Source organism: Notolepis coatsorum (genome assembly GCF_963971535.1).
Source record: "Notolepis coatsorum genome assembly, chromosome: 2".
NCBI lineage: Eukaryota > Metazoa > Chordata > Actinopteri > Aulopiformes > Paralepididae > Notolepis > Notolepis coatsorum.
Window position 1 is genome coordinate 116,376,575 of NC_140166.1, and position 13,655 is coordinate 116,390,229.

The 13,655-nt window shown below is 43.7% G+C and overlaps 1 protein-coding gene across 1 annotated transcript in view; it reads right to left on the reverse strand.

Moving 5' to 3' along the window:
- Positions 1-13,655, reverse strand: part of dpy19l3 (dpy-19 like C-mannosyltransferase 3) — a gene marked incomplete at both ends in the record, with an annotated part of 352,724 nt that overhangs the window by 208,814 nt on the left and 130,255 nt on the right. Inside the window, one exon of the mRNA XM_084308278.1 lies at positions 1,548-1,679. Coding sequence (XP_084164404.1) covers positions 1,548-1,679 — 132 coding nt within the window. The remainder of the gene's footprint in view (positions 1-1,547; positions 1,680-13,655) is intronic.

A 13,655-nucleotide genomic window follows, 5' to 3' on the forward strand; every position in this document is an offset into this window, starting at 1 on the left:
AGCTTTTTTTTTTTTAATATATAATTACAGTTTGAGTGTTTAAGAACACATTTACTATAAAAGTTATAATATCTCTAATAGTAACAATTATCTGTTTAAAAAAGGCTGTTTAAGAGACGAGTTTGTCCTCCTAGGCGGAGGGCGGAGTTAATTTGCATGTGAAAGAAGGAGTGAGCGTCATCAACAACAGCTCGTGAAATGTCAGTGTGTGAATACATTACAGCATAGCTCACATGAGGACTGTGTGTATGTAACTAGGAGGGATATGATGACTGTGTGTGTAACTAGGAGGGATATGATGACTGTGTGTATGTGTAACTAGGAGGGATATGAGGACTGTGTAACTAGGATGGTTATGAGGACTGTGTCTATGTGTAACTAGGAGGGATATGATGACTGTGTATGTAAGTAGGAGGGATATGAGGACTGTGTGTATGTGTAACTAGTAGGGATATGAGGACTGTGTGTATGTGTAACTAGTAGGGATATGAGGACTGTGTGTAACTAGGAGGGATATGAGGACTGTGTGTATGTGTAACTAGGAGTGATATGAGGACTGTGTGTATGCAACTAGGAGGGATATGAGGACTGTGTGTATGTGTAACTAGGAGGGATATGAGGACTGTGTGTATGTGTAACTATGATGGATATGAGGACTGTGTGTATGTGTAACTAGGAGAGATATGAGGACTGTGTGTATGTGTAACTAGGAGGGATATGAGGACTGTGTGTATGTGTAATTATGATGGATATGAGGACTGTGTGTATGTGTAACTAGGAGGGATATGAGGACTGTGTGTATGTGTAACTATGAGGGATATGAGGACTGTGTGTATGTGTAACTAGGAGAGATATGAGGACTGTGTATATGTGTAACTAGGAGAGATATGAGGACTGTGTATATGTGTAACTAGGAGGGATATGAGGACTGTGTGTATGTGACTTTTCCCAGTCATGACAGCATTACTGTGACAGTACTTAATTATGTTAATGCTATTCAGGTGAGGGGAGTTGCTGGGGGGGTATTGTCCACGACTGCTTTACAAGATTTAAATGAGCACACGATCTTCAAAACATTCTCAGATGTCAACATATGACACCATTTGAAAGCTTACATTCTGTACTTTCACAATCTGGAAACATATGGGAAATGAAAATGGAGGCATGTAGGCACAATCGCTGGACAGGGTCACATATAGGATGATAGATGCTGATAGAGGATGATAGATGCTGATAGAGGCTGATCGAGGAGGATAGAGGCTGATATAGGAGGACAGAGGCTCCAATGGAGACTAGTGTTGGAGAAACGCTCAGGTGATGAAACCATGGTAATTAAGTGGTTAAGTATGTTTAGGTTTATTACACTGACTGTCTCTGGTCCAGTGGATGCTTGGTTTGTGTGTGTGTGTGTGTGTGTGTGTGTGTGTGTGTGTGTGTGTGTGTGTGTGTGTGTGTGTGTGTGTGTGTGTGTGTGTGTGTGTGTGTGTGTGTGTGTGTGTGTGTGTGTGTGTGTGTGTGTATGCCTGCTGTCACGTGCCCAAGCTCACCTCATGGTGCTGAAGGCCAGCATCCCATAGAACAGTGTGTGGAACAGATTATAGGCCACGTCAGGACGCAGAGCCATCCCTCTCTCCTCTCCTCCTTTCCTCTCCTCCGCAGATCCCCTGCTTCTCAGCCCGCTGGAAGGAACAAAGGAGAAGAACAGAGAGGGTTTGTGGAAAACACTGCTGCATTAAGGATGAGCCGGCAGACGGGTTGTTCTGCTCACATTATTCACTGTGTCTCTCTATGGAGGACATGGCTGGTAAGTGCATCTCCCATAATGTCGGCGGGTTCCTTTAGGCTGTGATCACATCGGACGCCTCTTTGAACGTGTCGGCGCCTTTTTTCTATGGTTTTCAATGGTTTTGTCGCGACAGTATCTGAGGTATTTGAAGAGAAATCGACAGCAAAACAAACCAGCCACAACAATGTGGAATGCCCTACCCAAAGCTGTAAAGGAATGTGAATCCCTGCCCACATTCAAAACCGCTCTTAAAGAGCACCTACGGGAGGCTGCAATTCGAAACTGGCCACCGTAAATGCCCAAAACCCCCACCACCTCCTAATAGACAGTCTCCTCCCCACCGCATGTATATATTCCCTCCCCGCCGTATGTATATTTCTCTCCCACCCACCCACCCCCTCCTAATGTACAGTCCCCTCCCCATCATATGTATGTACTCTGTCAGGATCTAGGGGTAACAGTACTGTATATTTGAATACCGTTTATGTCACAAATGTATCAGTACTAAATACCTATATGTCCCTATGCCATAAATGTTATGTATGTTGTGTATGTCATAAATGTCTATATGAAATGAAAATGGGGGACCCTGATGGAAACAAGACAAACGTCTTTCTCAGGTCTGCATCCCCTTAACAATTGTATGTATTGAGCCGTACTGTATTGTACCCATTCTGCAATCTGTTAAATAAAGTTTTCATTCATTCATTCATTCGATAATGGAGGAGAAGCTCATTTTGGTTTCCAACAAACCTTGTTTCATCACAATTTACTCAAGCCTAGTAACAGACACTGGGAATATATTATCGGAGATCCATAGATGTCCGTAGATACCAAGAACATGCAAATGGACCTTGTAGAAGTGGAGCAATCTTCCATTTACTTAGGTATGTATTCTTAGGCAGATCTTCAGAAAATAGGGCTAAGGCAGCGGTCGGCAACCCGCGGCTCCGGAGCGTCATGCGACTCTTTAGCCACTCTGCTGTGCCTCCATGTTGCTTAAAAAAAGTGTCTCCAAAAAAGTACTGTATACATCACACCCCGCGCCTCTCCCTGCCGTCTGCAGGTGGCTATCTTGAATTTACGAGCCCCCAGTAAGCTAACCTTGGATAAATCCAAAAAAAGGAAAGTCTCTGAGGAAAATAGAGGGTTTAATTCAGCGTGGACAGATTAATTTGCTTTCATGACTAACGATGCAGGCTTACCTGTATGCCTGATATGTGGTGAGAATTTTACTTTTTATATGATACATTTTCCACAAATAAGGGAAGGACTCAAATAGAGCTGCATAGTTTTGTGTTTCATTCAAAGTAGGTCTACATATGCCAGTCTTCTTTTCAAAGTGGACTACTTTTTATTTGATACATTTTCCACAAATAAGGGAAGGACTCAAATATACCTGCATAGTTTGGGGTTTTATTTCAAAGTAGGTCTATAGACAGGGTTTGAGTTATCACCTGAGAGCTATGGGGGCTGCCTGACATTTTTTTTACTCTTTTTTTTCTGAAATTGTGCCCGTTTTCGAAGTCATATTTAAAGGAATATCTCATTAGGATTAGAGTCTAATACTAATGAGTAATTAGTGCTGTCTTGTGCTGCTGGGACGAAAATGCCCGTTTGGTCGCAGCTTTCGTTATACAGTAGCAGGAGTTGGTTGGGCTGGACGTGCCGAGACAGCTTGTACACAACCCGAAACCTGTCTGGCCTCACGTGGTATGAGGCTGCAATCCATTACCTGGAAGACAATAGGCCAGGGGAGGGGTCTAACAAACCAACTCCAAAACACCAGAAGCCAGAAATGGTGGAAGGTTGGGCTTGGGGCCAGCGACCCCATCCTGTAAAAACCTAATTGCTACAAAAACGTCAACAAAGAAAAACCAAGAATCTCCGGCCCTGAGACCTCGGGTAGGAAGTATGACGCAGTGTAGTGAAAGCCGGAAACATCCGGAAGCTACCCTGCCGACCACCATTCTCTCAAGCAGGGCCATTACCACCATCGGAACATGGGATGTAAGGACCATGTATGAAGCCGGAAAGACTGCGCAGGTGGCTGCCGAGATGAGGAATTACAATCTTGCCATACTCGGAATCAGTGAATCAAGGTGGATCGGATCCGGCCAGAAGAGGCTCGCCACAGGCGAGATGACACTGTACTCAGGCCATGAAGAGGATGATGCACACCATACCCAGGGAGTGGCCTTGATGCTGTCCAAGGCTGCCCAGAGAGCACTTATTGGATGGGAGGCACATGGTCCTAGGATCATTGCAGCTTCCTTTAGAACTATGAAGGCAAAAATAAACATGAACATTATCCAGTGCTATGCCCCTACAAATGACAGCAATGAAGAGAGAAAAGAAGAATACTACAGCAGACTACAGGACATCATTCAGAAATACCCAGAAAGAGACATCAACATCATAATGGGAGACTTCAATGGCAAGGTAGGAAGTGACAACAGAGGCTACAAGGAGACAATGGGAAAGCAAGGTATAGGAGAGATGAACGACAACGGGGAGAGATTCGCAAACCTATGCGCCACTAACAACCTGGTCATCGGCGGAAGCATTTTCCCCCACAAAAGGATACACAAAGCTACTTGGATCTCACCGGACCTCAACACCGAAAACCAGATAGACCATGTGTGCATCACTAAGAAGTTCAGGAGGTCCCTTCAAGATGTATGTGTTAGGAGAGGAGCTGATGTTGCCTCAGACCACCACCTCCTGGTTGCCCGGCTGAAGCTGAAATGAAAGAAAAACTGGACAGGGGAGAAGAATCGGAGACAAACATTCAACACAGCACTTCTGAGAGACACAACCTTCTGAGAGACACAACCAAGAATACAAACTCACACTTAGGAACAAGTTTCAAGCCCTGCAAGAGTTGATGGAAGAAGAGGAGGAACACATCGACAAGAAGTGGAAGTCAATGAAGGAAGCAGTAATTACAACGTGCAAAGAAGTACTGGGCCCGAAGAAACACAACCACAAGGAGTGGATATCAGCAGATTAATTGAGGAAGATAGAGGAGAGGAAATGGAAGAAGGCACTAATCAACAACAGTCGAACAAGAGCCGAAAAGGTCAAAGCACAAAACCAGTACACAGAAGCCACAAAAATGGTTAAGAAAAGCATCAAGGCAGACAAGAAGGACTATATAGAGAGTCTTGCGGCAGAGGCTGAAGAAGCAGCTAGACATGGACATTTGAAAGACTTCTATAACACCACCAAGAAGCTGTCAGGAAAGTTTAGTAAACCAGAAAGACCAGTTAAGGACAAAGATGGACAGCCAATCATCGGAGAGGAAAGACAAAAGGAAAGATGGGTAGAACATTTTGAGGAACTGCTAAACAGACCAGCATCACAGGACCCACCAGACATCCAGCAAGCTGACAGGGATCTGCTGATAGACTGCAGCATGCCAACAAAAGAAGAGATCCGCAAAGCCATCAAGAAGCTGAGGAACGGCAAGACTGCAGGACCCGACGGTATTCCGGCAGAAGCACTGAAGGCCGATATAGAGACAATGGAAGAGATGCTCCATCCTCTCTTCAAGAAGATATGGGAAGAAGAACACATCCCATCAGAATGGAAGGAGGGCTACCTCGTCAAAATACAGAAGAAAGGAGATCTGAGCCAATGTGCAAACTACAGAGGGATCACATTACTCTCCATCCCAGGAAAAGTATTCAACAGGATTATACTGGACAGGATGAAGGATGCCGTCGACCCACAGCTACGAGACCACCAGGCGGGCTTCCGCAAAAACAGATCCTGCACAGACCAGATTGCAACACTGCGGATAATACTGGAGCAGTCATTAGAGTGGAATTCACCCCTATTCATTAATTTCATTGACTACGAAAAGGCTTTCGACAGCGTGAATAGAGAGACCCTCTGGAAGCTACTCAGACACTACGGAGTGCCAGAGAAGTACAGAAATATCATCAGGAACTCCTATGAGGGGATGACCTGCAGGGTAATTCATGGCGGTCAACCCACCGACGCCTTCCAGATAAAAACTGGAGTGAGACAGGGCTGTTTGTTGTCACCATTTCTGTTCCTGCTGGCAATAGACTGGGTCATGAAGCAATCCATGGCAGAGAAACAAAATGGCATACAATGGACATTATGGACACAGTTAGAAGACCTCGACTTTGCAGATGACCTGGCCCTTCTCTCTCACGCCCAGCAGCAGATGCAGGAAAATACCAGTACCATCGCTGACAACTCTACTCGGCTTGGGCTTAACATCCACAGAGGGAAGAGCAAGGTCATGAGAATCAATGCTGACAACACATCACCCATCATTCTGGAAGGAGAAGTGTTGGAAGAGGTAGACAACTTCACCTACCTGGGCAGCATGGTTAACAAGCAAGGTGGAACAGATGCTGATGTGGGAGCCAGGATTGGCAAGGCCAGAGGAGCCTTTCTCCAACTAAAAAACATCTGGAGCTCAAGAGACATTTCCATCACAACCAAGATCAGGATATTTAACACCAACGTAAAGTCAGTCCTACTCTATGGCGCTGAGACCTGGAGGACCACTGTCACAACAACCAATAAACTACGAGTTTTCCTAAACACCTGTCTGCGCCGAATCCTCCAGATTCGCTGGCCTAACACCATCAGCAATAAAGACCTTTGGCAACGAACACAACAACAGCCAGCAGAGAAAGAGGACGGTAGGAATAGGTGATTGCGAGCGATTGGAGCTAGCCCCGACGGAGCGTGTATGCCAAATAGTTTCCTACACTGATTCCAGATTTTCAAAGTATCCGTTACGATTTGGTTCCGAGCCACCTGTTTAATAGGGATTGAAATGGGTAGTTGGGATGTTGCCACAGACCAGAGTGAGTATTTTGAAGAGGAGATTTCCATCCGAGCCCATTGGGGTCGGTCTTCTTCCTCCCTCCTGGTCCTCCATTAAAGGAGTTTGTTTAAAAAATAGGTATTAGGGGTATGTTCTATATAAACATATAGTTGTAATTTCGCTGGATATACACTGTATACGGTTAAAATGTTATTATAGACTTTTTTTTTTTATCTTGTTTCTGTACTTGCATGTAATTTTAACCACCTTGACTGTTAGTTTCATTATGCATTATGTGTTGAGTACTGACTTTTAATAATTTTTGTTTTGCAATAATAAAAAAAATATATAAAAAAAAAAAAAGGAGTTTGTTTATATTACATGCCCAGTAGTAATAGCGAAGATTAGGCAAAGCCAAACCCCCTTCTGATTTGGGAAGTTGCATGATCGTCCTCTTAATACGTGCTCTTTTGTTACCCCACAGGAATTAACCTATAAGTTGATCAATCGAGGTGAAAAAGGCTTTATTAATAAATATTGGTATATGCTGAAAAGCGTATAAAAATATGGGTAAGACCACCATTTTTATCAGGTTAACCCTTCACAGAAGTGAGAGGGGGAGAGAGGACCACCTCGTCAGATCTAACTTAAAGCGATCCAGCAGAGGACGGACATTTTTTGCGAAGAGCTCCCGTCTGTGATTTGGCCATTAAAATCCCTAGATATGTGAATCCTTCCGTGGCCCTTTTAAAGGGGAAAAGCGATTGAGGAAGCCGTTCCACAGATGCATTAACAGGTAAATATTCACTTTTCTGGAGATTAAGTTTGTACCCAGAGAGCTATGCTGTTCTAGAATATTCAGGATAACAGGGATGGACGATGACGGATTGGAGACATAGAGTAGGAGATCATCAGCATACAATGAGAGTTTATGAACCAGGCCGAACCTCTCAATCCCCTCAAATCTGTCCTCACTGCGAAGCCATATGGCTAACGGTTCTGCGGCGAGCGCGTAGAGCAAGGGAGAAAGCGGGCATCCTTGACGGGTGCCACGATAAAGCGCAAACTGGCCCGACTTGGTACCATTTACGTTAACCGAGGCCACCGGGGACGAGTATAGGAGTTTTATCCATGAAATAAAACCCGGGCCCAAACCGAATTTCTCAAGTGTATGGAACAGGTATCTCCATTCCACTCTGTCAAACGCTTTCTCAGCATCTAGAGAGAGTACCATTTCTGGTGCGCCAGTCGTGGTTGTGAAAAGGATATTTAACAGCCTTCTGGTGTTAAAGAAGGACTGCCTGTCCATGATGAAACCCGTCTGATCCGGGTCTATCAGGAATGGAACCACCTTCTGAAGACGGCATGACAGGACCTTAGCCAATATTTTACAATCCACATTAAAGAGGGAGATTGGTCTGTAACTGCTACAAAGGAGAGGGTCTTTACCTTTTTTGAGCAGCAGGGACAATGACGCCTCTGATAGCGTGGGTGGCATATGGCCCTTTAGAAGGGAGTCGTTATATACTCTCAGTAGGAAAGGGGCAACCAACACGGAGTAAGTTTTATAAAATTCTGTAGTATAGCCATCTGGCCCGGGCGATTTACCACTTTGTAAAGATTTGATTGCCTCAGTCACTTCAGAGATGGTTATAGGCGTGCCCAACTCTTCAGCTTCCGCTTTATTCGCTTGAGGGTACTTGAGAGACTTGAGGGGGTTTGGGCGATCCCAGTCCTGCTGGGAAGACCCCGACGTGTAACGTTTGGAATAATAGTCAGAGGAAATTTCAGAAATTTCCGTAGGGTCTGTTGTAGTGACACTTAATTGGGATTTTATCCTGGGAATCAGTCTAGAGGCACTCGCCACTCGTGCTTGGTACGCAAGTAATTTTCCTGCCTTGTCCCCCTGCTCGAAAAAACGTTGCTTGGTGTGCAGGAGTAGTCTCTCGATCTTACTAGTTGAGAGCAAATCATATTGTGATTGAAGCTGGAGTCGTTTTTTATATAGAGCAGGGGTGGGTTTAGACGAATACTGGATGTCTAATCGTTTAATCTCATCTGATATACCCGTTAATTTGGATTGTTCCTGCTTCCCAAAATGAGAGGTAAAGGAGATAGCCTGTCATTCCGTCTAATTCTTAACACTTTCAGTGCCGGCCGTGTTTTCCTTTTTACCCCCAATGACTTGTTTGCAGTCAACATTGTCGAAACGTATTGTTTTTTAATCGGTTCATATCCTTTTTATAGCATTTCGAAAAGCTATCGTTTTCTCAAAAACTTCCGGAAAATAGAAAGATTCCCTCATAAACGGCATTTATTGGAATATTCTCGAATACACTAGACACGTTGTCATTTGCCGGCCTATTTATGAATCGTTTTCAAATAAACGCTAGATTATCGATAGTATATGTGTACTTATGCACGCTATAGAAGCGAGCTGAGAAATCGATTACCTCATTTCCTCAACATCACACACACACACACACACGGCTTAGGCTCAGCTTCTTCCCCCAGGCCATCAGAGCCATGAACAATGAACATTGAGTGCTCAGAACATTGAACTGTCCACACACAAGCACACATGAACACACACACGACACGCACACTGTGCACGCTCACACACGAGCAGCCACTTAACACTTTAACATGAGCGGGCACACACTCATGTCGCACACACGCACACTTATGGCCAAAGGAAAGGACACTTTAAATTAGAATAACAGGAACAGTGTATTGCACTACCAAAGCTAACTAGCATGTCACACATGCTCTGTAAATAACTATGTACAGATACCGAGATGTCACTCCATGTTACCTGCTACCTGTTACTGCACAATGTTGTTTCTTCTTTTGATTCTATTATATGTACCACTGTATTGCGCATCGTTGCGGGCAAGACCACCCGCATTTCATTGTATACCTGTATGCCGTGACAATTAAAACTCTTGACTTGACTTGACTTGACACACACACACACACACACACACACACACACACACACACACACACACACACACTCTCACACACACACACACACACACACACATATACACATACGGGACACGCTGTTATCTCAGTGAATACAGCTCTGATTATCCTAAAACTGGTAACATAGACTCCTTACCTTAGATCAGATGTTCTCCAAAAAGATTATTCCAATTCCTGATATCCCAAATATTCCAAATATCGATAGCGTTTATTGATTGATTATTGGCTGCTGTAAATATATATTCCAGGCTGCTTTCCAACTCGCGATCACTTCCATGTTCATCAGATCCCTCGCCAGCATAATGGAGCCAGTTGGCTCCCCCCACACAGATCCACCAGTATAATCGAATGGCCTGCAGTTACACATGGATAGACGATAGGGGGCGGTATTTTCCCATCTGAGCTCCTAGAGGGTCTGCTGTACCAACGGGAGACTCGTTGATGAAATATGAATTCAGATCGCTATTAAAAAAATCAAACGACAATTTGCGTCATCGGCACTCTACGGGGGGCATGAAAAGACGACATTACACGTCGCTGGCACTCAAAGTGTTAACCATCAATATTTGTTCATTTTAGTACTCACCTCTGATATATAATGCCATACTTACTTATTTGCATTTTGCATCTGATAAAATACAATAATTTAATTTGAAAAAATTTGACCAAATTTATGAACTTGAATGAACATTTATTTGTCTCTGCACTTATAAATCAAAAACTCCAAAGGATTTATTTAGCAATGTCTTGGTGTTTTTACATGGAAAGCAGCCAATGCATCCCTCCTTGGCAAATAACCAACATTAACACTTTCAGCGCCCACCACGTGATAAGACGTTTTATCAGCCCAATGCCTGAATGCCCACGACGACAATTATCGTTTTATTTTTTTATTAGCGATCTGAATTCATATTTCATCAACAGAGTCTCCCGTTGGTATGCAGCCCCTGTAGGAGCTCAGATGTGGAAAAAACCGCCCCCTATCGTCTCCCAGATGGTAATGCACCCTTTTGGAATGGACTCAATGAAAATGGATGAGAAAAGAAAAATCCGGATTCCACATTTGACTTCTCAGGCATGTAACCCGAGCCGATCGGATTCATTGTGGAGCCTCAGAACAGCATGGAATATGTGTTTACAGTATGTAGTGTTGGATCAATAAAAGCGATCGATTTTTGGAATGGCGATCAGGAATTGGAATGATCTTTTTGGAGAACATCTGATCTGAGGTAAGGAATCTATTTGACAAGTCTTGGGATAATCAGAGTTGTATTGGCTGAGATCTCAGCGTTCGCCCTATGTGTGTGTGTGTGTGTGTGTGTGTGTGTGTGTGTGTGTGTGTGTGTGTGTGTGTGTGTGTGTGTGTGTGTGTGTGTGTGTGTGTGTGTGTGTGTGTGTGTGTGTGTGTGTGTGTGTGTGTGTGTGTGTGTGTGTGGGCGATCGCTTTGAGGAAATCAGAGAATCGATTTTTCAGATCGCCTATATAGCGTGCATACGTACACATATACTATCGATAATCTAGCGTTTATTTGAAAACGATTCATAAATAGGCTGAAAACTTACAACGTTCTAGAATATTCCAGTAAAGGGCGATTATCATGGAATATTTATATTTTCTTTGAAAACGAGGGCTTTTCAAAATGCTATAAAACAAAAATGAACCGATAAAAAAACAATCCGCTTCGACAATGTTGACTGGAAAACGAGTCATTGATAAGCGACGGGCAGATTAGACACATAGCCATAATTTTAAACATAGATTAGGCGTTATTAACACTAACATTGAAGTGGATGGTGGGCATTCAAGCGGTAAATCAAGATTCAGCTTGGGCTCTGAAAGTGTTAACAGGAGCAGAGCTAACACTACTAGCAGTGTCAACTTCAGCAGCGCAGCTAGCTGCTGTGCTAACAGTGTTAGGCCATGGTTACACTTACAACGTTTCATTTTAGAATTATTTCGTTTGCATGTCCAAGTTAAAGGGCAATGCCGTTTTGGCACGAAAACGCGTTTTCCTAGCGGAAACGCTCAAAGAGTGTTTTAGTTTTGAAAACTCCCCGACAACAGTGCCATGTAATTTGCACAAGCCAGATACGGCGCCGTTCATGGCCAACGCCCAGGCGCAGTAGTAGACACCGATGCCAAATTCTCCCCTGGCTGGACCTCGACTCCGTCCATTAGTCCAAACATCAGAACTATTTCTGGGAGTCACTTGCAATATCGCGCTATAATTCATATAATTTGCTGTCTCCCGACACCAACCGGCCATATGGGGAGGCTATACAGGATATCAGCTGCGTCCTCCTCAGATTGCTTATTCATGTGCTTTATAACGGAGCAGATGGATAACCATTTGACTCCATCCTCCCAGACACCGTCAGAGATTGATTTTGTACTTGCTTTTAATTTTGCCATAATTAATTAGATCATTAAAACTGTTTTCCATTGATCTTCTCCGTTTAAACCCAAAACCAAGAGGTGAATTATATCCAGTGGTAGGGCTAACTCTAATGTAAGGGTGTGATGCTGTCCACACGTACAGTTATTTAATGTGTTGTCAAGTTATTGTTATAAGGAGCCCAGTCCAAACTACAACAGTCTGCATCCCCTTAACAATTGTTTGTATTGAGCCGTATTGTATTGTACCCATTCTGCAATCTGTTAAATAACGTTTTCATCCATTTATTTAGCGGTAGCGTTACTAGGTTAATGTACGATAGCCTCGATGCTAACTATATACATGGAAAACGCCAATTACATTAGCATGTAGCTAACAACATCAGAGTTCTTTTTGTGAGACTAAACTCTCCACTCTTGGTGGTAAATTGTGTTGATGTTGGTTTTGTGTCATCAACAAATGAGGCAGAACACACAGTGAATGTATCAGTTTTTGTTTATTGCACTTTTATTGCACTTTGTTTCTTGCTGAAAAATAAATGCTATGTTGCTAAATGGCTAACGCGAGTTATTTAAAGATGGTAATAATAATAATAATTAATTTAATTTATATAGCGCTTCTCAATAACCCGAAGTCGCTGACAGTAGTCGGGAGCAGGTGGCTTTCTGATATTGAGCAGGAAGTGTAGTGACGCGTTCAACCCCTTCTGATTGTTTGAAAATGGCCTTCATGTTTGAACTACATCGCCACCTACTGCTTTGGCATTGTACTACATGTATATACATCACTCGGTGCTCACGAGACAAAACGACTGCCTGCCAAAACACAGCGTTCTGAAAAGCGAAATGAAACGCTTCGTTTTGGCTATAGTGTAACCGCAGCCTTAGTCTTTGGCCTTTTTATAAAGACGAAGCTGTCCAGCCTTGTACAGCCTTGTGGCGGGTTAAGCCATGTGGCATACTGTTTACTTTTTACTTGAGTCGCAGTTGCAGGACATGAGGACCATGTGCAGCCTCCTGTTTACATTGCTGCTTCTTCTTCACCAAATGGGTTGGAGGAGTAGCATTAGTAGACACGCTCATGGGCGACACATAGCGGTTTGGAGGTGAAATGCAGCCTATTCCACAACATTAATTACTTGGTTCTTTTAAAGGGGAACTATCTTACTATTTATTTCACTATTTGGGCAATTTTACACAATTCCTGTGAGTCTATGGAATACATCTGTAAGGTTTAAAAAAATTATTCATTGTTTTGTATTTCTAATCAAGTACTTTCGAGCAGCATTTTCTGCATTCAAGATTCCAAGCTGTTTTTGGCTGGGCTCCGCCCATACTAGCAATGCGCTTTGAGTGACAGTCACCCACACAGCGTGATACATACGAGAGAGAGCGAGAGAGAGAACGAGCGGGAGATAGAGAGGGAGAGATAGAGAGAGGGAGAGACAGATGGGACAGAGGGAGAGAGAGAGAGGAGAGATCGCTCCGTGAGCGAGCGTGTGAGCGGCTCGACTCGCAATGGACCTGTCTCAAAACCCTGCCCTCTTTTCTTGATCCTCCAATCACAGCTCTCGCTTACCTCTGACTTCCTCGTACAAACAAAGTTTGTACGAGGAAGTCAGAGGTAAGCGACAGCTGTGATTGGAGGATCAAGAAAAGGGGCAGGGTTTGAG